The sequence below is a fragment of the Nycticebus coucang genome, chromosome X, assembly GCF_027406575.1.
Source record: "Nycticebus coucang isolate mNycCou1 chromosome X, mNycCou1.pri, whole genome shotgun sequence".
Classification (NCBI taxonomy): domain Eukaryota; kingdom Metazoa; phylum Chordata; class Mammalia; order Primates; family Lorisidae; genus Nycticebus; species Nycticebus coucang.
The window spans coordinates 92,724,596-92,751,308 of record NC_069804.1 but is presented as its reverse complement, the minus strand read 5'-3'; the positions used below and the strand labels follow the sequence as shown (position 1 = coordinate 92,751,308).

General features: G+C 34.1%; 1 protein-coding gene across 2 annotated transcripts in view; it reads left to right on the top strand.

The window, feature by feature from the left end:
• BRWD3 (bromodomain and WD repeat domain containing 3) overlaps nucleotides 1-26,713 on the top strand; it is a 157,274-nt gene that overhangs the window by 67,974 nt on the left and 62,587 nt on the right. For both annotated transcript variants that reach the window (XM_053580305.1, XM_053580306.1), the window contains exons 9-17: nucleotides 1,533-1,633; nucleotides 2,159-2,229; nucleotides 3,608-3,708; nucleotides 5,951-5,991; nucleotides 9,112-9,216; nucleotides 10,201-10,354; nucleotides 21,038-21,172; nucleotides 22,346-22,474; nucleotides 23,391-23,616. In XM_053580305.1, coding sequence (XP_053436280.1) covers nucleotides 1,533-1,633; nucleotides 2,159-2,229; nucleotides 3,608-3,708; nucleotides 5,951-5,991; nucleotides 9,112-9,216; nucleotides 10,201-10,354; nucleotides 21,038-21,172; nucleotides 22,346-22,474; nucleotides 23,391-23,616 — 1,063 coding nt within the window. The remainder of the gene's footprint in view (nucleotides 1-1,532; nucleotides 1,634-2,158; nucleotides 2,230-3,607; nucleotides 3,709-5,950; nucleotides 5,992-9,111; nucleotides 9,217-10,200; nucleotides 10,355-21,037; nucleotides 21,173-22,345; nucleotides 22,475-23,390; nucleotides 23,617-26,713) is intronic.

The window sequence follows — 26,713 nt, the reverse complement described above, 5'->3', positions numbered from 1 at the left end:
AGATTTGGTATGTAGAGTATAATTTGTAAGTTTTTGCTATAGATTGTAGACTAAGCTTTCTAATGCCAGGTTCTTTATCTCAGAAATGAAAATACAGTCAGCCCTTCATGTTCAGGGTAAGGGGGATGAATTTCTGGATCCAACCAACTATGGATTGAAAATATTAGGAAAAAATTTATCTCTATACTGAACATGTACAAACATATTTTTCTTGTCATTCCTAATGCATTATAAAGTAACAACTATTTACATAATATTTATATTGTATTAGGTAGTATAAGTGATCTAGAGATGATTTAAAGTATACGGGAGGGTATGCATGCATTATATGCAAATACTACACCATTTTATTTCAGGGACTTAAGTATCCATGGATTTTGTTATCTGCAAGAGGTCATGGAATCAATCTCCTAAGGATACTGAGGCACAACTATATAGGCATGCTGAATCCTGGTTTCTTCACTATATATTAATTATTAATTTATAATGTTAATTGATAATTTTTATTTGAATTAAACTCTGTAGTCTTTAAAGGTTCTATGCTTCCAAACAAGGAAACTAAGTTAGAGACTTCTAATATCTATAAAGATGATTTACTTTTGATTTGCATTCAATATGTATTCCAATCCTATACATCTTGATTCTTAATCATCACCTCAATGGAAGTTGTCCATTAGCTCCATTTGGGGTTTTAAAAGTTCACAGGCATGTTAGAGACTTTTTTCTGATTTTCAGCTTCTTCCCATGTCTTTCCATGTCTTTGGCATCAAGAGTGAGCCCAACAGCTTTCCCTTTCTTTGTGATTCTCTTCTAAGGACATGTTAGAATAGTGAGAGTAAGAGTCTGAGAAGCCTGCATGATAAAAGGACATGGGCCATCTGGTGTGGTAGTAGTCCCTTAAATTGGTCACTTATGTATATATTTTTTCTTAATTTATTTTTTTCCACAGTGATAGGAACGAAGATTTGACCTATTTTACATTGCCCATGAAAACACAAAAAATAGCTTAAATTTAAAAAGGATAAAATTAATATACTTTATTGATGTTGGACTTTAATGTAAAATATTAAAACCCAAATACTCTTAGCTATTAACTTCCTAATCATAATTTTTAGATTTTCTTATGATGCTGTATCCATATAGACTATAAAAATTCCACAATTGTTGCTATATAAGCATGTATCTAGTGCATTTTTAATGGTTTAACTAGAAATGTATTTGTGAGTTTATTCTCCATTGAAGGTGATCAAAATTATTAATTTTAAAGGGTATTGTTAAATAATTTTAAAATAATTATTTTTAGGACTAAAATATTTTATACCATATTCAAATACTATTTTTCTACAGTTTTTTGATATTTAAAATTTTTAATTTCCATTAATCTAAGAAATTTAAATAATCCCTTTAAACTGAAAATTTTAAGGGAATTTATTTAAATTATATTTATTGAAGTTATTGAAGTTTAAAACATGCTGTGTTTGAAGTTAGTTTGCATATGAAAACTTTCTATTTGAATCATATTTTTTTTTAAGTTTTGTCCATCAACAAAAGGCACAACCAGATACCTCACTTCTACTGGTGCTGATGGAACAATCTGTTTCTGGCAATGGCATGTAAAAACAATGAAGTTTAGGTAAGTTTAAAAGCAGTTTAAAAATCAACCATATTAATTTTTGTTTATTACCTTTATTCTTAGTAGTCCATAGTTTTTATATATATGTGTGTGTGTGTATGTTTGTGTGTGTGTGTGCGTACACATATTCCTGCCTACTTCAACTGGTTGTTAGAGATTTTAGAATAAAATTTTTATATCAGTGTTGAAGAGGCTATTTAATTTATTTAGAAAATTTTGGTAAGGCATTTTATTTGTATCCTTTCTTACATTGGTAAGGAGACTTTGAACTTCTCATAATGATAGTAGAAAGTAACACAGTAATATGTTTGTAAAGCTATGGTGGTAATATGGATATTATAAAGTATATTTGCAAGGTTAAGTACATTTTTTAATCTAAATGATGGGAGTAGTGCTTATTGATCACTTCCCTTTAGGTGTTTCTATGATATTGATGCTAAGTTGATCAATAACCAGCACGGTACTAGGATTCTTGCCCATTTGATGAACATGATGAAAAATTAAAAATTATTTTTTTTTCTTTAGAGATCGTCCAGTGAAATTTACTGAGAGATCCAGACCTGGAGTTCAGATATCCTGTTCATCTTTCAGTTCTGGTATGTATAAAAATAGAATTTCTGTTTTGAGAATATTAAATGTACACAGCTATGATTTAATATTAATAAAAAAAGTTTTTGAAGGTTATTTTTTTTTTTTTACCTCAGTCGAGTGCCATGGTATCATAGCTCACATCAACTTCAAACTCTTGGGTTCAAGCAATCTTCTTGCCTCAGCCTCCCAAGCAGCTGGGACTGCAGGCACCCACCACACCACTGGCTATTTTTAGAGAGGGTGTCTCACTCTTGCTTAGGATGGTCTTGAATTCCTGAGCTCAAGGGATCCTCTTGCCTCGGCCTTCCAGAGTGCTAGGTTTACATATGTGAACCACTGTGTCTGGCCTGCTTTTTTTTTTATGAAGAAAGAATGTATACATTTGAGCCTTAATGGAAGCATACCAAAAATATGAACCATATATAGAGAGAATTTTTTGGATTCTAATTACGTGTAATAGGGATTTTTTCTTCATGATTTTATATATTTTTATAATGCAGATTTTGCTTGGTGAAAAACAGACTACTATTCTAATATCCACTAATGATGTATATAATTCCTTCCCCAATCAATTAAAAAATACTGCCCTAACTTTATAGATAATATGTACTATGGCTTCATATGGAAGGCACTAGTATAGTGTGTAAACAGTGCTTTTTCTATTACTAAGAATTCTATTTCAGTTAGCCTTTTATTTTCTTGTCTTTTTTAATTGTGGTAAAACATACTGACAAAATTTTTCATTTCAATCATTTTTAAGTGTATAGTGCTATGGCATTAAGTATATATTCACATTATTTTCCATCCAGTACCATTGTCTATCTCTAGAACTTTTTCATCACCTCATTCAACCACTATAGTCATTATAAAGAGAGCTGTAGATATGAGTTGTTTTATAAACAATTTTGAAACATAATTTCATAATTTTATATGAATTTCTCAAGTTTGTGTCGTTTAATGTTTATGATCCAGAGTGGCGCCCATAGCACAGTGGTTACAGTGCCAACCACATGCACCGAGGGTGGTAGGTTCGAACTCAGCTAAACATCAATGACGACTGCAACAAAAAATAGTCAGGCATTGTGGTAGGTGCCTGTAGTCCCAGCTACTTGGGAGGCTGAGGCAGGAGAATTGCTTGAGCACAAGAGTTTGAGGTTGCTGTGAGCTGTGACACCACGGTACTCTACCGAGGGTGACATAGTGAGACTCTGTCTCAAAAAAAAAAAAGTTTATGATCCATAGGTCTGTATTTAGTTCATAGTTGGTAGATTTTGTTGGGTAAATGATACAGTTATCTATATATTTCATTAGCTTTTCTTGAATTTTACTTTTTCTCTGAAGTGTTAATGTCTTTGATGGTTAGAATGCAATCTTATTTTCCAGGTGGTATGTTCATCACAACAGGTAGCACTGATCACGTGATTAGACTGTATTATTTGGGTTCTGAGATTCCTGAGAAAATTGCTGAATTAGAATCACATACGGTAAGAGCAAAATTAGAAATTTAAATATAGTACTTTATTTTTTAACACCCTGGAAAATTGGTTTCATTTTTTATTTTCTGATTTGTACTATACTTTAATATAGGATGTTACTAAAACCTGTATGGCAAGGTGTTTCTTTAGTAATAAACATAAGCGTAAAATCCTGGATTTATTATGGTTGTGATATTTAACAGGTATCCTATTTGATTATATATAAAAAGAAAAAATGTATCAATATTTTATATATATAGTCTCATGACATGCATACACACACTACAGTAATAGTTTGTGAAAACTCTTTTTAGCCTGCTGTACTATTAGTTATATGAGCTGCTTCTTACTTGAAATCTACACACTGAATGAAAGACAGTAAGTATGTCCTAGGGGAGAAAAATATTTTTAGTGAATTTAGTTTGTTGATCTTAGTGTTATTGTTTTCAGAATGCCATTAAAGACTTGTAGAATATTGTAAAACACTTGCTAAGATCTTACTTTACTGTTACTTGTTAGATTCTACAAGATTATAGAACAAGATTCTATACTTGTTTTGGGGAACAAGTATATGTTTGGATTAAAACCATTGGTGGAAGGTAGCTTTTCAGGAAGCTTAGAGCCCCTATTTTTTATATCCCTGTGCACCTTTCATGCATCTCTTCCTCTTTCTTTTCTTACTTTCTTCTTTGGATAATTATTTACTGTGGAGTATGAGATAATATCTGTTTTAGTTCACTGTACAGCTCATATGCCTCATTGTCAAAGCTATATAATCAGCAATTGAAAGCACTCAGCTTTGTAGGTCTTAATGCTAGATTACCGTTGACATCTCCTTTGTAATAGAAATGTATGTTAATAAAACACATACAGTTTCCTTGGAAGATAACTCTAACAGAAGGTGCTTTGTGAGTTGAACAAGCAGTTGTTTTCTAGAAATATGTAGACCCCTGTTAGAAACCTTCTCTTGGAGCTTTTGGGAACAGTGTCTTGGTTTTTGTCCTAACATAAAAACGTAATTGGATATTCTCCTTATGAGGACTAGTTAGTGAACCCTGCTGAGCTCTTACTTTATTGTTACTTATTTCTAGATACTAAAATACTGGACTATTACTTAAATTGTGAAAGAGAAAAACTTAAGATATATTTTAACATCTCAGTCTGAGACCATTAAGTGGGAGAAATCCATTTGTGGTAGAACGTGCCGAAGAGGATCTTTGCAGTTACCACCCAAACAGGGTGGGGGTGTGTGTGTTTGTGTGTGTGTGTGCATTCAGGTTTGTTAAGAGCTGAGTGAAGAGAAAGGAATAAATGAATAAAAAAGAATTGAGGATGGGGAAAAGGCGTTATATTTGGAGTTATATTTGCAGACACATAGTTTAAGAAGAAACATCAGAAAAAGTAAACACTCTCTGTTGGAATCAGTGACAGCTGGTAGTCACTAAAATATTACTTTAGAACATCCAAAACCAATTATTGCAAATACTAGTGGAAATACAAAATAAAATGAAAAATAATTATAAAAATGAAGATATTTAGTATCAGCTTTTTAAAGATATAAGTTCAAATGCAGTTCAGTTAACTCAGTGATTTCTAAAAATGTGTACTTTTGAGGTGCATTTTAGCTTTACTACCAACAAATAAAGTGAAGCAAATTGCAAACACTGGCTTACACTTCAATCTTATTATCACTACTACACATACTATATTTATAAAAGTAAAGATTAATCATTCTAAAAGAAAATTTAATTAGCAGTATCTAAAGTATATAAAGTATCTTCAGAATGTCGGATGAATCCACGGTAAAATAATTAAATCATATGGAAAACAAGAAATAATTGCTTTTTTTAAATTTATTTTTATTAAACAAGTAGAAAATTTAATCCAACTACTATTATATCAGTTATTTTAAGGTGGTATCTTAACTAATGTGTTGTCTTATTACAGGGGATATAGTAAGTAATTAATAGTAATTCCCATTCAGAACTATTTGTTTCTATAGATATGGTTTATAAGCAGATTTTCTTATGTCTGGTTTGTTTCAGATTACTGCCAATAAGTATTCCTTCTTACTTAACATATTGTTTCAGCCATTATTAAATTTTTTAAGGAAATTAGAGGTTTTCTAATTTATAATTAAAAGAGACTACTTCATGATGCTTTTGCATGTGCATTTGAGGGGAAGAAGAGTAGTTTATTCATTTTACAAATTAATTCATTTTAACCTAAAATCTGTTGTTTTATGTCTTAGGATAAAGTTGTTGCTGTTCAGTTCTGTAACAACGGAGACAGGTAATTACGTAGTACATGTTTACATAAACAGATGTTTGACATGTTTTACTACTGTTCTCTCAGAAGCAACCACCTCTACTATAGATATCTCATTTCTGTCCAGTCACTTAGGTTATCTTTGATGATATTCTTACTCGTTCCTTTCAAATGATCTCATCCATGTAGTAATCATGGTTTATCAGTTCTTCCTTTCTGAGTGTTTTCTTTTTCATTATTTCTTCTGTCCATTTCTGTTAGCATTTACCTTAGTAAAGGGTTCCATTATTTGACCTGCTATCTCTGCTAGATCAACATTATTTATTCATAAATCTTTAGTGTTTCCTCTTCTCAGTCTATGGAATAGAATGTAAACATCTTAGCTTAGCATTTAGAGCTGTCTGCTGCTTGATTTAGACTTACATTATTTTCTCATCTACTGTTTTGTCCATATAAATCCAGCCTAATTGATGTACTCATTATTTCTATCACATCCCATGTATATTATCTCACCCATTTCTTTGCTTATACTTTTCCACACTTCGTTCCTACCCAGAAGTGCTATTTTCTACCTTCCCCTATTTTTTTTTCTTTTCCCTCCTACTTTCTACATCCCCATTCTCCTCCTCTTTATTTCTCTCTCTCCCTCCTTTCTTTGTCTCTTCTTATCTAAGTCTTATCTTCCTTTTCAGGTTCCTGCCCTACCTACAGTGTTTTATTAACTATTCCTACTTTTTTTTTTTTTTTTTTTTTTTGTGGTTTTTGGCCGGGGCTGGGTTTGAACCCGCCACCTCCGGCATATGGGACTGGCGCCCTACTCCTTGAGCCACAGTTTAGCTATCTTGACCACCTCTGAATATATGTATCACTTACTATCTCTTACTACACATGTGATACGTATTTCATATGTCTGTAAACTCAGAAATTACATACAGATATCTGTACACCCTGTACAATATTTGTTCCCGAAAGGGTGATGGTGTTTTAGTAATGGTCAGAAAGGTCGTGGACTAAAAGTTGATTCGGAATAATAGATTTAAAATTTTAACCACCTACCATAAATTTGTATCCACATGTAGGTTGAGTTTCTCTTGTGCTTGGGACCAGAAGTGTTTTGCATTTTGGATTTTTTTCAGATTGAATATTTGCATATACATAATGAGATATCCTGAGTGTGGAACCCAAGTCTGAATCCAAAATTCATTTATGTTTCATGTACACCTTATTCACATAGCCTGAAGTTAATTTTATATAGTATTTTTTAAATAATTTTGTCCATGAAATAAAGTTTTGACTGTATTTTGACTATGATCTATCGCATGAATTAGGTATGCTGTGTGGAATTTTTGAATTGTGGCATCATGTTGGTGCTCAAAAGTTTTCGTATTTTGGAGCATTTCATATTGTGGACTTTTGATTAGGGATGTTCAACCTTTATGTTTGTAAGAACTTTATGTAGTGACCATGTTTTATTTTTATTTTGAGGTGATTAATAAGTTTATTTTGATTGTGATGATGATTTCATGATTGTATACAATTGTCAAAACTCTTTAAACTATACACTTTAAATATTACATGTCAGTTATACACCAAGAAGGGTGTTAAAAATTTAATTGAAAAATCAGGTTGTTTCCCTTTTTTTTTCCAGATTATTTTGATGGTACAAAAAATTAGGTTACATTGTTTTAAATTTTTTAATATTTATGGGACAATAGGTGATCACAGTGATGATTTTTTTTTTATTTTTGTTAAATGTAATAGTAAATAATGATGGCCTACGAAGAGTGATGTCTATATTATGGATGACAGAACCTTCAAATAAATTTTAAGATTTGCTTAACTGCACTATACTGAGTTAAATATTAGAAGGTTTGTGCAACTACTATTTCATGTTAGAAGAATCTAAATTTTTAATTCCTTGCCTTTTTCCCTTAAGGAGAATCTCATTATTTTGTTTTAATTATTTATGTCCAATAAACATATCGGAAGATATGCAGTTTTACTAAAAGTCAAGTGCAAATTGAAACAACAATAACTTTTTTCTCTCAGGATTACAAAATAATAAAAGTGATAATACCCAAATATTGCCCAGGATGTGGGGAAAATGGACATTCTCCTACAACTTTTGATAAGATTGTAAATTGTTAAAAAATTCCAGGGAAACAATTTGATAGTGTGTATTAAAAGATTTGCCTACTTTTTGACTCAGCAAAAACAAGTATAAAGTTATACAACGATATATTGTTGTGGTGAACACTGGAAACTATAAATATTGATCATTACAGGGTTAAATTGTGATGCATCCATATAGTGGAATACTTATTAAATGCAATGGTAGTTTTATACTTGTAAATATAGAAATATATCTGTAAAATATAGTTATATTAGGGAAAAACATTATATGTATTATTCTATTTCCTGTAGAGGAAACTATATAAGTATACACATATATTATGTATTTAATAAATTCTGAAAGAATAAAAACTAAAATGTTGGCAGTGAGAGATTTATGGGTGAGTGTATATGTTTAATAACATCATTATTGAGATATATTTTACATAACATAAAATTCAATGGGTTTGAATATTTATATTCATAGGGTTGTTACCCTATAATCATCACAGTCAATTTTAGAATATTTCATCACCCCAGAAAGAAAGCCCACATACCTTTTAGCTGTCACCCTCAATCATCCTATACTCCATATCTAGCTCTAGACAACCATTAATCTACTTTTTATCTTTGTAGATTTACCTATTCTAGATTCATCTATGCCACAGCATATATCATTAACTCATTCCTTTTTATTGCTGCATAATCATTGTATGAATATGCCATATCTTTTATCCATCGGTGGACATTTGAATTGTTTCCACCTTTTGTCTTATGAATAATGCTGCTGCCATGAACATTCATGTACACATTTTTATGTAGATTCACACTTTCATTTCTCTTGGATGTATACCTGGGAATAATACTGCTGGGTCATATTTTGAGGCACTACAACTGTTTTCCAAAGTAACTGTACCATTTTACATTCCCTCCAGTAGTGTATAAGGGTGAACATATTATTTTTATATTCAGAAAAAAATAGCAATTTCTAGTTTAAAGAAAATTAATAGGCTATTTTAATTTTCTTTTTAGTTTACGGTTTGTTAGTGGAAGTAGAGATGGAACAGCAAGAATATGGCAATATCAGCAACAAGAATGGAAGAGTATAGTGCTAGATATGGCTACTAAAATGACTGGGTAAGAATCTATATTTGATATTTCAGTGGTTCTCTTATATTATCTTTTACATTGAATTATATTTAATACTGAACATAAAATATCTTTTTACATTAGTAAGTAGTTGGAAGTTAATTGGTAGATATGAAGTTTATGTCTATATTCAGTCTCTAAGTAAATCACCTTTTGTTGTTGATTATCAGACTAAATGATATGGACATTGCTGACTCATTCAAAATTCTGGTTTTAGGGCTGGGTGTGGTGGCTCATGCAGGTAATCCTAGCACTTTGGGAGTCTGAAGTGAGTGGATCGCTTGAGCTCAGGAATTCAAAACCAGCCAGAGAAAGAGCAAGACCCTGTCTCTACTAAAAGTAGAAAAAATGGCTGGTTGTTGTGGCAGTACCTGTAGTCCCAGCTACTTAGGAGGCTGAAGCAGGAGGATATATTAAGGCCAAGAGTTTGAGGTTGCTGTGAGCAATGATGATACCATAACATTCTACCCAGGGTGACAGTGTGTCAAAAAAAAAAACAATTATGGTCTATCGTGACCTAAAGATCTCTATGTTCTACTCAGACCCACAGAATCATTCTATGCCTTAGATTTTATAGCTCATTTTTTATATCTGTTTATATTACTTTCTACTTTGAGAGTTATCTCTGTCATCTTAAACATATGAAAAAGTTAAACATATCTTTTTTTCTAATTTACTAAAGATACTTTAAAAATATTTCACATATTTACCATTTCTACTCAACATTACATTTACACTTAATCAGCAGTCTGTTTTATCACCCTCACTGTTGATTGAAAGATGAATAATTACCTCTTTGGGACATTATGGTTCCTTTCTTTGGGGTATAGCCCTGAAATACTTAAAGCTATAGTTTAGGATTTTTTTTTTTTCATCTAAACAGTTGGATGCTTCTAGAGAAATTTTGTCAAAACTTGCTATTTTACATGCAAAAATTTATAAGGTATGAATACTATAAATTGTTTTGTTTAGGAATAATTTGCCATCTGGAGAAGATAAGGTCACTAAACTTAAGGTGACTATGGTAGCATGGGATCGTTATGATACCACAGTTACTACAGCAGTGAACAATTTCCTTTTGAAAGTATGGAATTCTATCACAGGGCAGCTTCTTCATACTTTATCTGTAAGTATTTTATTTTTAGAGTAATTAAAATATAAAAAGTACATTATTCTAGGAAAGTTAGCTTCTAGTTTCTTTCTATGACTTACTACTAGCCTTTGGTAGAGTAATTATTTGTGGGCCCACTTGCAGGTATGTCTGCAAAATGGAGGTGATACATGGTATACTCGCTAAAAGCAAGTATGAAATATTTTCAAGATCCTTATAGTCATTTATCTATTATGTTAGTGTATCCAGTCAAGGATCTATAAGTTATTTTGTTTTTTGCAGGAGTTGAATTTTTTTTTTTTTTTATTATTGGGGATTCATTGAGGGTACAATAAGCCAGGTTACACTGATTGCATTTGTTAGGTAACGTCCCTTTTGCAATCATGTCTTGCCCCCAGAAGGTGTGGCACTCACCAAGGCCCCGCCCCCTCCCCCCTTCCCTCTCTCTGTTTTTCCTTCGCCCCCCCATAACCTTAATTGTCATTAATTGTCCTCATATCAAAATTGAGTACATAGGATTCATGTTTCTCCATTCTTGTGGTGCTTTGCTAAGAATAATGTCTTCCACTTCCATCCAGGTTTATATGAAGGCTGTAAAGTCTCCATTTTTTTTAATAGCTGAATAGTATTCCATGGTATACATATACCACAGCTTGTTAATCCGTTCCTGGGATGGTGGGCATTTAGGCTGTTTCTACATTTTGGCGATTGTAAATTGAGCTGCAATAAACAGTCTAGTACAAGTGTCCTTATGATAAAAGGATTTTTTTCCTTCTGGGTAGGTGCCCAGAAATGGGATTGCAGGATCAAATGGGAGGTCTAGCTTGAGTGCTTTGAGGTTTCTCCATACTTCCTTCCAGAAAGGTTGTACTAGTTTGCAGTCCCACCAGCAGTGTAAAAGTGTTCCCTTCTCTCCACATCCACGCCAGCATCTGGAGTTTTGAGATTTTGTGATGTGGGCCATTCTCACTGGGGTTAGATGGTATCTCAGGGTGGTTTTGATTTGCATTTCTCTAATAGATAGGGATGATGAACATTTTTTCATATGTTTGTTAGCCATTCATCTGTCTTCTTTAGAGAAGGTTGTATTCATGTCTCTTGCCCATTGATATATGGGATTGTTGGTTTTTTTTCATGTGGATTAATTTGAGTTCTCTATAGATCCTAGTTATCAAGCTTTTGTCTGATTGAAAATATGCAAATATCCTTTCCCATTGTGTAGGTTGTCTCTTTGCTTTGGTTGTTGTCTCCTTGGCTGTACAGAAGCTTTTCAGTTTAATGAAGTCCCATTTGTTTATTTTTGTTGTTGTTGCAATTGCCATGGCAGTCTTCTTCATGAAGTCTTTCCCCAGGCCAATATCCTCCAGTGTTTTTCCTATGCTTTTTTGAGGATTTTTATTGTTCCATGCCTTAAATTTAAGTCCTTTATCCATCTTGAATCAATTTTTGTGAGTGGGGAAAGATGTGGGTCCAGTTTCTGTCTTTTACATGTGGATATCCAGTTCTCCCAACACCATTTATTGAATAGGGAGTCTTTCCCCCAAGGTATGTTCTTGTTTGGTTTATCAAAGATTAGGTGGTTGTAAGATGTTAGTTTCATTTCTTGGTTTTCTATTCAATTTCAAGTGTCTACGTCTCTATTTTTGTGCCAGTACCATGCTGACTTGACCACTGTGGCTTTGTAGTACAGACTACAGCTTTATTTTTATTACAAAGAACTGCCTTAGCTATACGGGTTTTTTTCTGGTTCCACACAAAACGCAGAATCATGTTTTCCAAATCTTGAAAGTATGATGTTGGTATTTTGATAGGAATGGCATTGAATAGGTAGATTTCTTTGGGAAGTATAGACATTTTAACAGTGTTGATTCTGCCCATCCATGAGCATGGTGTGTTGTTCCATTTGTTAAAATCCTCTGCTATTTCCTTTCTGAGGATTTCATCATTTTCTTTATAGAGGTCCTTCACCTCCTTCGTTAGCTATATTCCTGGTATTTCATTTTCTTTGAAACTAATGTGAAGGGAGTTGCGTCCTTAATTCGCTTCTCATCTTCACTGTTATTGGCGTATACAAAGGCTACTGATTTGTGGACATTGATTTGATATCCTGAAACATTACTGTATTTTTGGATGACTTCTAGGAGTCTTGTGGTTGAGTCTTTGGGATTCTCTAAGTATAGGATCATGTCATCAGCAAAGAGGGACAGTTTGACCTCCTCTGCTGCCATTTGGATTCCCTTTATTTCCTTGTCTTGCCTAATTGTATTGGCTAGAACTTCCAACACTGTGTTGAATAGTAAAGGTGACAGAGGACAACCTTGTCTGGTTCTAGTTCTAAGAGGAAAAGCTTTCAGTTTTACTCCATTCAGTAAAATGTTAGCTGTGGGTTGTCATAGATAGCTTCAATCAGTTTTAGAAATGTCCCACCTATGCCTATAACTCTTCAGAGTTCTAATTAGAAAAGGTTGCTGGATTTTATCAAATGCTTTTTCTGCATCTATTGAGAGGATCATATGATCTTTATTTTTGCCTCTGTTAATATGGTGGATAACGTTTATGGACTTGCATATGTTAAACCAGCCTTGCATCCTGGTATGAAACCTACTTGATCGTGATGTATGACTTTTTTGATGATAAGCTGTTATCTATTGGCTAGATTTTGTTGAGAATTTTTGCCTCTATATTCGTGAGTGAGATTGGTCTGAAATTCTCCTTTTTGGTTGGGTAGTTTCCTGGTTTTGGTATCAGGATGATGTTCGCTTCGTGGAATGTGTTGGGGAAGATTCCTTCTTCATTGATTTTTTTGGAATAATTTCTGCAGTACAGGAATAAGCTCTTCCTTGAAGGTTTGATAGAATTCTGGTGTGAAACCATCTGGACCAGGGCATTTTTTGTTTCGAAGATTTTTTATTGTTTCTTTAATCTCAGTGCTTGAAATTGGTCTGTTCAGGAGCTCTATTTCTTTCTGGCTAAGTCTAGGGAGAGGGTGTGATTCCAGATATTGATCCATTTCCTTCACATTTTCAAATTTGTGGGCATAGAGTTTCTCGTGCCCCGTTTCCCCGAAAATAAGACACCCTCCGAAAATAAGACCTAATACAGGAAAGATAAGACATCCCCTGAAAATAAGACCTAGCACTTCTTTGGGACCACACCTTAAAATAAGACACTGTCTTATTTTCTGGAAAACAGGGTAGTATTCAGAGATGATCTCTTGTATATCTGTGGGATCAGTTGTTATTTCCCCTTTATCATTTCTGATTGAGATTACTAGAGATTTTACTTTTCTATTTCTCATTAGTCTGGCCAATGGTTTATCTATTTTATTTATTTTTTCAAAAAACCAACTCCTTGTTTCATTAATTTTCTGAACGATTCTTTTGTTTTCAATTTCATTGATCTCTGATTTGATTTTGGAGATTTCTTTTCTTCTACTGACATTAGGCTTAGATTGTTCTTCTTTTTCCAAGTCCATAAGATGGCTTGTGAGTTTGTTGATGCGCTCTCTTTGTTTTTCGAATGTAGGCATCTAAAGCGATATATTTTCCTCTCACAACTGCTTTTGCAGTATCCCACAGGTTTTGGTAGCTTGTGTCTTCATTGTTGTTATGCTCAAGGAAGTTAATTTCCTGTTTTATTTCTTTCTGCACACATCTGTTATTCAACAGAAGATTGTTTAATTTCCATGCCTTTGTGTGAGGTTGAACGTTTTTGTTAGAGTTCCACCTTTAGTGCCTTATGGCCTGAGAAGATATAAGGTAAAATTTCAGTTCTATTCATTCTGTTGATTATTGTTTTGTGTCCCAGGATATGATCTATTTTGCAGAATGTTCCATGGGGTGATGAGAAGAATGTATATTCTTTATCTTTGGGATGGAGTGTTCTATATGCGTCTATGAAGCACAGTTGTTCTAGGGTCTCATTTAAATCTCTTATATCCTTGTTTAATTTCTGTTTAGAGGATCTGTCCAGCTCTGTAAGAGTTGTGTTAAAGTCCCCTGTGATTATGATATTATCAGATATCATATTTCTCAGACTGAGTAAGGTCTGTTTCAAGAATCTGGGAGCATTTAAATTGGGTGCATAAATATTTAGAATCTAAACGTCTTCTTGTTGTATTTTTCCCTTGACCAATATAAAGTGACCATCTTTGTCTTTTTTGATTTTAGTTGCTTTAAATCCACGTGTATCTGAAAATAAGATTGTAACACCTCTTTTCTTCTGAATTCCATTTGCCTGAAAAATTGTCTTCCTACCCTTGACTTGGAGCTTTAATTTGTCTTTTGAAGCCAGGTGTGTTTCTTGCAGACAGCAAATGGATGGCTTGTGTTTTTTAATCCAGTCAGCCAATCTATGTCTCTTTAGTGGGGAATTCAAGCCATTAACATTTATTGAGAAAATTGATAAGTGTGGTAGTATTCTATTCATCTTATTTTGTGACAGTTCATTGCTTGGTTTTGTCTTTTGCATCAGTGTGGAGGTTTGGTTCTGTCCTTTAATTTCTGAGTTCTTACTTTTCTGCTGATCTGTTGTAGTGGTCAGTGTGTAGAAAGGGTTGAAGTATTTCCTGTAGAGCTGATCTTGTTGTGGCGAATGTCGTCAATGTTTGTATATCCGTAAATGATTTGATTTCTCCGTCAATTTTGAAGCTTAGCTTAGCGGGGTACAGAATTCTGGGCTGGAAATTGTTCTGTTTAAGTAGATTAAAAGTAGATGACCATTGTCTTCTTGCTTGGAAAGTTTCATTAGAGAAGTCTGCGGTCACTCTGATGGATTTGCCCCTGTAGGTCAACTGGCACTTACTCCTGGCAGCTTGCAGAGTCTTTTCTTTTGTCTTGACTTTGGACAGGTTCATCACAATGTGTCTTGGAGATGCTCGGTTAGAGTTGAGGCGACCTGGGGTCCGATATCCCTCTGAAAGCAGTGTGTCAGAATCTTTGGTGAATTTGGGAAATTTTCTTTTATAATATTCTCTAGTATGGCTTCCATTTCTCTGGGGCATTCTTCTTCCCCTTCTGGGATTCCTATAACTCGTATGTTGGAACCGTTCATAAGGTCCCATAATTCTGACAGTGAACTTTCTGCTTTCTCTCTTCTTTTCTGCCTCTTTTACTATCTGAGTTATCTCAAGAGCTTTGTCTTCTACCTCTGAAATTCTTTCTTCTGCATGGTCTAACCTGTCTCTGATACTTTCCATTGCATCTTTAAGTTCCCTAATTGACTGTTTCAGGTCCTTCAGCTCTGCTATATCCTTTTTATATTCTTCATATCGTTCATCTCTTATTTGATTCTGTTTTTGGATTTCCTTTTGGTTATTTTCCACTTTATTAGCAGTTTCCTTCATTGTTTCCATCATTTTCTTCATTGTTTTCATCATGTGTATTCTAACTTCCTTTTCTGTCATTCTTAACATTTCTTTATAGGTGGAATCCTCTGCAGTAGCTACCTCATGGTTCTTTGGAGGGGTTGTTGGGACTGGTTCTTCATGTTGCCTGGAGTTTTCTGCTGATTCTTCCTCATGAGTGGTTTCTTTTATCTGTTTCCTTACCCTAATTTTCCTTTCAGTTTCTCTTGCTCTTTAAGTTCCCGTGCCTGTGACTAAGGTTTCCATGAGTCCTTTTTGTACAGAACCAGAAGGATGAGAAGGTTGAAGAGCAAGAAGGGATGAAAGAAAGAAGGAAAGAATGAAAATAAAATAGGAAAGGAGAGGGGGTGGGTAAAAGGAATATTGACAAAAAGAAGAGAGGCACAGAAAGAGGGAGATAGGGCAATATAGGTGTACAGTAGGGTACTTTGACACAATCTTAAAAATACCCCAACCTCTGGGGGTGCCCGGTTGGGTGGTTCCCTTGAGTTCAGTAGCTCATTGCTAACCTGATCAGACACAGTACCCCGCCTCCACCAAGTAGAGAGGAAAGACAAAAATGCTATAAATCAAAGCATAACAAGCAAACAGAAAACTTTACATGATGAAATTGGGTGAGAAACCAAATAATAGGGGTAGAAACACTAGCAGAAAGGAAGTTCTATTTATTAAAAAAGGCAGCAATGGGAAATCATATTTAAACTAGAAATATTGAGAAAGAAAAAAATCTGTACAGAAAAGGTTGAAGTTAAAAAACAAAACAACAACAACATCAAAATAAACAAAAACCAAAGAAACAAAAAGAAAAAAAAAAAAACAACCAAAAACAAAGGAGTATATATATCTTGTTGAATATTGTCTGGGCAGCAGGTGGTCTTGTTGGGTATGAGATGTTAATCACAATGCTGATACCACTGGAGGCCTCCACTGAATTCTCAAACCCCACAGGGTAGACACCCTAAATCTCTCTTCAGCCTTCTTAAAAGGCACTTTAAACTTCTCAACTTGCTAAGCAGAAGCTTTCCCAGGAAAGTGCTTGTCGCTGGAATCACTGCTGAAGTGGCTATCCACTTACCCAGTGTGCCAGAACTGGTCTCACACTGCCCCTGAGGGTTAGGGCTGTAAGGTGGCTCAGTCCCCGTCTTTTGGCTGCTCAGTCACTAGGTTACTAGCTCCCGTCCAATCCTTGCTCTGCAACCCTGAAGGCGGACCTTGCTGGGGCAGTTCTCTCCCAATGGCTTCCTCTGGCCCACAGCCAAACACTTTTATCTCTGTCCAGCTTAGCAGCTCAGTCTGGGGCCCTAGACAATGCCCAAGTTCTCCGCACTTCTGCTCAAGCTCTCCCCAAGGCAGTTCAACTGAGTGCCAAGTTCAAAAACACTGAAACAGTTCACAGGTAAGGCCTTTCCGGTTTGCAGTCTGTCTGCTACTGTACTTACAGCTGTCCGTGGGATTAGGCCAATTGAACACACGCGAGCACTTGCCAGTTTTCCACTGTTTTTGTCCTCCTCTTGGGGTCCAGAAGTCTCTCGCTGACTCCCTGTATCCTCAAAGGGATGATTATAGGCAGATCCCACCAGCCAGAGATACCTGGAGTCTTATCTCCCCAGACTCATGGTGCCCAGATGCAAGGTAGCTGTTACTCGGCCGCCATCTTGCTCTCTCTCAGGAGTTGAAATTTTTATTGTTACTACTTTGGGGGAAGAACTTACCTTATATTATAAGGGATCATGTGTAATATCTTCAGTGATTACTTTATATAAGAAATAGAGGTAAGTGGGAGAAGTAGGATTATAAAGCTGCTTTTTTCCTCATTAAAAATATATTTGTCATAATAAATGGCTGCAACATTTGTGATGTGAAAACTTGATAGGGAAATTTCATGGGTAGGATTGATATTTGTAAGTTTATCGTAATATTGGTTGACTTCAGATTAAATTCAGTTTAAAAGCCTTATTTCTTTTCTGCTAAAACTATCAATTCATAATCATTTTAAGAAGCGAAGGCCAAGGGATTGCCATATGGTTTATATACTAGTGAGTATTAGGGTTCAGATTAGAAATAAATTCTTGTAACTCAACTCAACTTTCATTTGTAATATACTATAATATTATCTATACTTCACTACTTCCTATGTGAGATAATCTTAGCCTAAGGCATCTAAGGTTTCTAAAGATTTGTTTAATTTGGGTAGGATTTCCAGTTTATCTTTTATATACCTCTCAAGTCTTGTGTATTTCAATACATATTAATATAAAGATTATTAATTAAATATTTTGCTTTTTTTCATAGTACATTCTTGAAATCTAGTGTGCATTTTACCCTTACTGAACATCACAATTCCTTTTAGTTACATTTCAAATGTTTAATAGCCACACGTGGCTGTCAGCTACAACATTAGGCAATGTAGTTCTGTATCTCTTTAATTTCTATTTGAAAAGCCTTCTTATAGCTCCTAGTTTTATAGATCCATGTAAAATTCTGTCTTAATAAATACCTTGATTTGCAGTCCTGTTTAGGTGCACTCTTCCTGTGGGTTGACTCACAGGTCATCTGTTTTCAGTGAATCTTACTGAAGGAATTTTTGGAGAGACTGTGTTAAGTCCTTGCAAAAGTCAAGTTTACCGAAGTTTGCGTATAGTGCTTATAGCTTAGTTTTAATGATTACATATTTGGGTCTTTAAGTGTAAAGTTCTATTCAGCAAATGCTTTTTGAACACAAACTGTGTACCAGACACTGAGTATTAGAAATAAATAGTAAATTAAATGGAGCCCTGTCCTGCTGGAGCTGACAACCAATTAAGAGAAAAAAAATTTAGTTAGATAAATCTAAGAAAGAAAAGGGCAAGATAGAATGCAAGTTTCTAATAGGGTGACCAGATCTAATCTGGTAGAATTAGGAAAAGCTTCCTAAGGAAGTGAACTTTGGGTTAAGTTTTGAAAGATAAATAGGAATTACTCAGCTTAAATGTCACCTCCTTGATCGGGTCTTCCCTAATCAAGCAATCCAACATAGCCTCTCAGTATTAGTCTTATTACATCACCTTGATTTGTTTTTATGAATGTTTAGTATTACTTGATATTTTATTTATTTTATTTATTCTTTTTATTTTTTAATTTTGACAGACTCTTACTTTGCTGCTCAAGCTAGGATATGGTGGCATTGTCATAGTTCACTGCTACCTCGACTCCTGGGCTCAAACCATTATTCTGTCTCAGCCTCCTGAATGGCTGGAACTACAGACATATGACATCAGGCCTAGCTATTTTTAAATTTTTTTGTAGAGATAGGATCTTACTGTTGGCCAGATGGTCTGGAATTCTTGGCCTCAAGCAATCCTCCTGTGTTAGTATTCCAAAGTGCTGGGATTACAGGTGTGAGCCACCATGCCTGGCCTTTAGTTGATATTTTCTTATTATGTTTTCTTGTTTTTTTCCTCATACATCTTATGTGGGAGTCAACAGATGTTTGGTAAATCACATATGGGAGGAGGTTAGGAAGAAGGAACAGCATATGCAAAGGTCCTGAGGTGAGTGAGAGCTGAAAAAAAAGCCAATTTGGTTGGAGCATGGACAGCAGAAACAGTCTCACCAGATTAAGACTAGAAAAGTAGAGAGAGACCAGACCATTTAGGATCTTACAGGATTTATCCTAAGTTAAGTAGGAAACCATTAAAGACTTAAAGCAAAGTATTGACATGTGAGTTTTACTTATAATTCTAATTCTGGTCATAGTAGAGGAAATAGATTGGAATGAGGTAAGAGTGACTTCAGATAGACTGTAGAGTCTATGATGGTAGCCAGGAGAATAATTTAGATTTGTGTAGTGGTGGCAAAAATAGGAGAGTGCGTAATAAATACAATTTATGACAAATGATGTATCTTAAGACATCACTGATTTTGACTAGATTTCGTTCCCCATGATACAATGACTAAACCCTATCTTAAGGCATGTGACGAAAAAATTAAATTCCCCACTATACTGGAGTATTTTGTCATTATCATTTGAATTTTACAAAGTAGAAGATATTTGCTATACCAGATTGATTATTGAGCAGGGGATTTTCTTATATCCAAGAACGAACCTTTCAGTAATCACTGAGAAGTTTGGGTAAACTTCAGTTGCAATTATATTTATTGTAATGGGGTTTTACCTACTCAACTGTACATTCTGAACCTGTCTCCAGTTACTTATTAATAAGCTATGCATATGGTTGTCCGTAATGGAAGTATGATAGGATACTCTATTGTTCTCAATTTTACACCATGATTTGGGAAAAAATGGCACTTTTGAGGTTCACAGTGTATGGTTATTTTTAGAAGCTCCTGATATGTAATTTGCAGGTGTGTTCCTAAGTGAAATGCAGCTTGAGGATGTTCTCTGTTATTTTCTAAGACTTGTAGACTGTTATTAATAATGTACTTTTTGATATATTACTAAGAGTTAAGTTTGAGGAAAATTAATAATTATCTTAAAGCGGGCATCTGTAAGAGGCCCTTTACCATCCCCTTTTTAAAAGGCTAGATAGTAAATATTTTAGAGTTTGCACATACAGTTTCTGTTCCATATTCTTCGTTTTATTTTATTTGTGTTTTGTGGGGTATTTTTTGCAAGTTTTAAAAAATATAAAAACTATTCTTACTTCATAAGCTATATGTACAAACAAATCTGGTAGTCATATTTGGACTACAGGCTATATTTCATGACTCTTGATCTAATATCTCTAAATACTGATAAACATTTATTTACTGGAAGGGAAACATATAACATAGAACGTTAGTTTTCAGACTTTTTTGTAACAAATCTGTTTTTCAGCTAAACTTATTAAATGGAAACCTCAAGTATGAAGCAGTTCTAGAGCAGAGCCACTGTACTCTATCCTTGAAATGGATCCTAGGGCCTCCCAAAATATAGTTTAAATACCAGTGATACAGAGTGCTGAAGAACAATGAGTTTTTGTCTGTTACCATGGTGGCAGAATTGTGGGTTAAGGAAAGGATTCTGTTTGTTGCATTTTCTGTAGCTTTTTAAATAGCAGGTTCCTATATATTCCAATTCTACTTTAGGGGCCTAGTTAATGAGGTGTAGTTGTTTGGACTATCTTTATTTTAAAAACATTTCTGGGTCTTCTGTCCATTGAATACTTTACAAAATCAGCAGTTGTAAGGAATTCTAACTAACTATATTGTTCATGTACTGTCTATAACAATAAATGCTATTAAATTAGTGTGCATGAATTCATCTGAACCATTCTGGTGAGACTCTCAACACCATTTGACCAAATAAACCAAATATGATGTTGCTTTTCTCTCGTATATTGATTTTATCATAGGGGCATGATGATGAAGTATTTGTTTTGGAAGCACATCCATTTGATCAAAGAATCATTCTTTCAGCGGGTCATGATGGGAACATTTTTATTTGGGACCTTGACCGAGGGACCAAAATTCGGAATTACTTTAACATGGTAAGGGAAGTTTGTGTTTAGTTCAAATTAAAACTAACTTATGTGATAGCTTGGTAATCACATTTTTTACCTAGTGTAAAGGAACCTCTTATTTATCTGTGTTTAAATTAGTAAAATAATTTAGAGAATAACTTACGTGAGAACCAAAATCATAAAAGATTAACGATTAACTCTAATCCTGATCTATGAATTACAGTGGTGACTGTAATACTTGCATCTGCCCCTGTTAAAGCTCATATGACTTAATCAGAAGTTGTTTGAAAACACAAATTTGGAGATATGGATGCTCTTAAAATATATTTAATACAAACCTTGGAAAAATTTGGTGAGCTATCTGTTCTCCTAGTAGAACATACTCTTCTATAGTGATGGGAATTCTCATATCCTGCATTTTTTTTTTTTTTTTTTTGTAGAGACAGAGTCTCACTTTATGGCCCTCGGTAGAGTGCCATGGCATCACACAGCTCACAGCAACCTCCAACTCCTGGGCTTAAGCGATTCTCTTGCCTCAGCCTCCCGAGTAGCTGGGACTACAGGCGCCCGCCACAACGCCCAGCTATTTTTTTTTTGATTGCAGTTCAGCCGGGACCGGGTTTGAACCCGCCACCCTCGGTATATGGGGCCGGCACCCTACCGACTGAGCCACAGGCATATCCTCCATTTTTAATGTCTCTCTCTTAGAATAACTGAGTAAACATTTCTAAATCATTGGTCAGCCTTTGAACTTACTTTTATAGGCATTACACAGATCCAGAGCATTAACAATGTCTCTGTCTTTTGTTAGTGAAATTGATTTGTGTACATTAATGTCACATTAATAATTTGAGGACTTAATGACATTACCATTTAATATATGAAGATAATATTTGCTGAGACAGCATCTTTGTCAATTTGGTTGCATTTAGTTCTTTTTTAATCTCCACAGTCACCTATTTGGTAATTCATGAAGTATGACATTGCTAGGAAGAATGGATTTCATCCATTGCAATTTACTCTCCCTAATATTTATCAGTGCTTTACTCTTTCAGTAGGGTTCTGGCTACAGAAGCCAGAGAGTACATTGGAATGTTCATGTATCACAGAACCTATGGTATTAGCAAGGAGACATTATCATCTACCTAATATTTGAAAGTTACTTTTAAGATAACGTAAAGAGATTCTTCTGAATTTCAGATTGAAGGCCAAGGTCATGGTGCAGTGTTTGACTGTAAATTTTCGCCAGATGGAAACCATTTTGCCTGTACAGATTCTCATGGGCATTTGTTACTTTTTGGTTTTGGATGCAGTAAATATTATGAAAAGGTTAGTAGATTTAATTTTTTCTTATAGATTTTAATTTGGGGTTATATCATTCACAATTTTGTTTGAGTTCTTTCAGTTAATAAGGAAAGTGTCTTTTTTGGTAAGTTTTTTATCCTCGCCAGAGCATGAAACTTAACACTAGGAATCACTATTGAGACATCGGATGATAGAGATATAAAAGTTCATTAGGAATTCTTTTTGCTGAGAACATATTCTCTATTGCCTTTCAGGTATAATAAGAGAGTAATCGATCACATCTACTTAATCATAAATTTGGAATGAACAGGTGGTGACTGAATTTGTTCATTTTCTTCAGTAGCTATTTTATTATTGATCCTGTTAAAATACTTTGGAAGCTACCTTAATTAGCTCTTTATATTTTAGCTGTGAATTTGGGATAGATTATAGAATCTTAGATTTGGAAGAAAATTTAGAAGCATTGAGGGTAGCTCAACATTTGTATCATCTTTGAGTATCTTTGATGTGATTATTTCCCTATCTCACCACGTATATTATAATTCATCTATCCTCATTTGAATAAAAGTAAACAAGAACAAGTAAAACAAATAAAAGTAAACCTATGCATAGGTTTATATGATTTCTGCAACTTAAGTATAAATACCTAATTTTATTTGCTGGTTTATTGCTCTACTTTTTCCTATCATAATTATAGAAGGGTGATGCATTTTATAGTAATGGAAGTATAGAAGTAATGCAGATTATAGGATTTTGTGGAGAAATGATAGAGTGACTTGCTAGGTAATTGGCTTCTACCTAGAAAATACATTCAACAACAAAAGACTACAAGAGAATGCAAAAATTATCTGATTTGAAAAACACTTGTGCTCTAGGAATGAAAGTAAGTGCTCATCTATAAATTCTTGTGTATATTAAATACTAAAAATCTCTCATGAAGATTCCAGATCAGATGTTCTTCCACACGGATTATCGACCTCTTATCCGTGATGCCAATAACTATGTGTTGGATGAACAAACCCAACAAGCTCCTCACCTCATGCCCCCCCCATTTTTGGTGGACGTAGATGGAAATCCTCATCCTACAAAATTCCAGCGGCTTGTTCCAGGACGGGAAAATTGTAAAGATGAGCAACTTATACCACAGCTGGGATATATAGCTAACGGTATGTTATCTCTGCAAAAATAAATTTAAAACATTTTCCAAAATATTACACTTATGGCTGTTTTGTGAAGTATACACCCTGTTAAATTTTGGAGTCAGTTATAAGAAGGTTATTTTACCTACTAATTCTATTACTTTTCAGTTGTATACAACTTTTTTACTTTACCAGAGTACATTTTCATTATTTATCTCCCCTGGATAAGTGGGTTAGAATAAACACAAGTAGAGAATGTGTTGACTTAACCTCCTTAGAAACTTTTAAATGTATAGTATTTATTGACTTTGTTGTTGTTGTTGCAGTTTTTGGCCAGGACCTGGTTTGAACCTGCCACCTCTGGTCGGCACCCTACTCCTTTGAGCCACAGGCACCAGCCACTAATTATTGACTTTTAATAATGATTAAATGTATTAACTTTAATGTGTCTAAGTTTTATAATTGACGAAATTCCATTGGTCATACAGTATTGGTATTTTAGTTTGAGAATCCATAATTAATGGAACTTAGGTGAGGAAATTTCAACAGCTCTTTACCTATCTTCATCTTTAAAATGCAAAGTTATTGGGTCTTGGGTGGGTGTGAATATTTACATAACCCTAAATCTTGGAGATATTGGAGAAGCAAAGATGAATGTGATGCACGTTGAGAGGATAGTAGAATAACACTGTAGAATAGATTTTTCTGTATTACAGCAACTTGGTCTCATCTGGTTAGCATATTTCCACTCTATATACTTGCCCTCTCACCTCATCCCCCCACATAGAATGCCTTTATATCTTAGTTTGGTACATGTAGGTTTTTTTCAGGTATAAGATAGCGAGTTACTGATTGGTAAATGGAATTTTATATCTTAATTAGTAAATTAAGTCTTGAATTGACCTTTATAGAGTGAAATGCTGCATATAACTTTTATGTTTTTGGTCATATATATTTGTAGAGTAATGGTAGTTTATCTGTGCCAATAGTTATTTTGGTGATGTCATATTCATTAAACAAGGAGGAAAAGTGTGACTATTAAGTGGGAGATAAAATTGAAAACATCTGAATAAAAAAAAATCTTACCACACTTCATTTCTTGTACATTTTTAAAAAGGTGATTACTTGCTTACTCTGTTAGACACTATTTAATGAGAGTAGAGTATAAGATGAAAACAAGGGCTAAGCTGGGTATGGTAGCTTAGACCTGTAATCTTACACTCTGGGAGGCTGAGGTGGATGGATTGCCTGAGCTCACAGGTTCAAGACCAGCCTAAGCCAGAGCGAGACCCCGTCTCTAAATATAAATAAATAAATAAAATAGCTGGGAGTTGTTGTGAGCACCTGTAGTCCCAGCTACGTGGGAGACTGAGGCAAGAGAATCACTTGAGCCCAAGAGTTTGAGGTTGCTGTGAGCTATGATATTGCCATGACAGTCTACCAAGGTTGACAAAGTGAGACTGTCTCAAAAAAAAAAGAAATAAGGAAAGAAAAGAAAACCAGGGCTATGATACATTTATGAAAGAAAAAAGTTTTAAAATTTTTAATTCAGAAGTAATATTGAGTTTCAATATATCATAAAAATTATTTTCTGGGTGGCGCCTGTGGCTCAAAGGAGTAGGGCACTGGCCCCATATGCCAGAGGTGGCAGGCTCAAACCCAGCCCCAGCAAAAAAAAAAAAAAAAAAATATATATATATATATATTTTTTTTCTACTTGTTAAAAAACTGAGTTGTTAACAAAGGAGAATATTTAAAGGATAAATTTTGATTTATTTTGGAAAGGAAATCTTCACAAAAGAAAGATGCAAACTACTTTAGGTACCTGTGGTTAAATGTTTAAACCTTACTCAAATCTCTGTTCTTGACTTTTAACTTAAAATATACCATGCAGAAAAATGTGGAATGTAAAGGTCTCAGCAAAATAACTAAGAAAATGCTATGAAAACTATGTTAACTAGCATGATGAAAATGTGTCAAACGATCTATGAACCAAGTGTATGGTGCCCCATGATCATATTAATGTACACAGCTATGATTTAATAAAAATAAAAAAAAGGAAAAAAAATAAATTACTTAATTTTAATAATTACAATCAGATTTTGCTTAATGATAAGGGTACATGTTTATCATTTTATACAATTAAAGCCATAGTTATTTTTTACTTGCAAACAAAACGGGAATGCTAATTTTTAGAAACATAAATTAGTTAAGATTCCTGAGGGTATATGAGTGTATGTGCATGCACTGGCATACATACATGTTGTGTATACTTCTAAATAGGTTGAAACTTAGGCTTTCACCTGCAGACATGCATTGCTTAATGAAAGGGATATTTCTGAGAAATGTGTCAGTAGGTGATTTTATCATCGTACAAACGTTACAGAATGTGCTTACACAAACTCGAATGGTATAGCCTACTACACACCTAGGCTATCTGGTATAACCTATACCTCCTAGACTATAAACCTATACAGGACATTATTGTACTGAATACTATAGACAATTGTAACAGTTGTATTTGTGTATGTGAATATATCTAAACATGGAAAAGATACAGTAAAAATATGGTATACAAGATAAAAAGTAGTATACTTGTATAGGGCACTTACCATGCATGGAGCTTGGAGGACTGGAATATGTTCTGGGTGAGGCAGTAAATGGTGAATAGTGTACATTACTGTATGCTACTGTAGAGTTTATAACTGCTCTATACTTAGGATACACTAAATTTATATTTTTTTCCAATAATGAATTTAATGTAACTTTTTTACTTTATAAACATTTTAATTTTTCTTTTACTTTTGAAAGAACACCGAGCTTAAAACACAGTTTGTGAAGCTGAACAAAAATAATTTTTTCTTTATATCCTTATTCTGTAAGCTTTTTTCTATTTTAAACGTTTTTCATTTTATACTTTTTAAAATAAATTCATCACCTCAATATTTTTTTAAATATAGGTAAACAATATTTGCATATATTTTAATCATTATAGGGTACATGTGATGTTTTGATACATTATACAATGTTAATCAAATCAGAGTCATGGTGGTATTCAACACATCAGGCATTTATCTTTTCTTTGTGTTAGAAACAGTACAATTCTACTCTTTTCATTATTTTA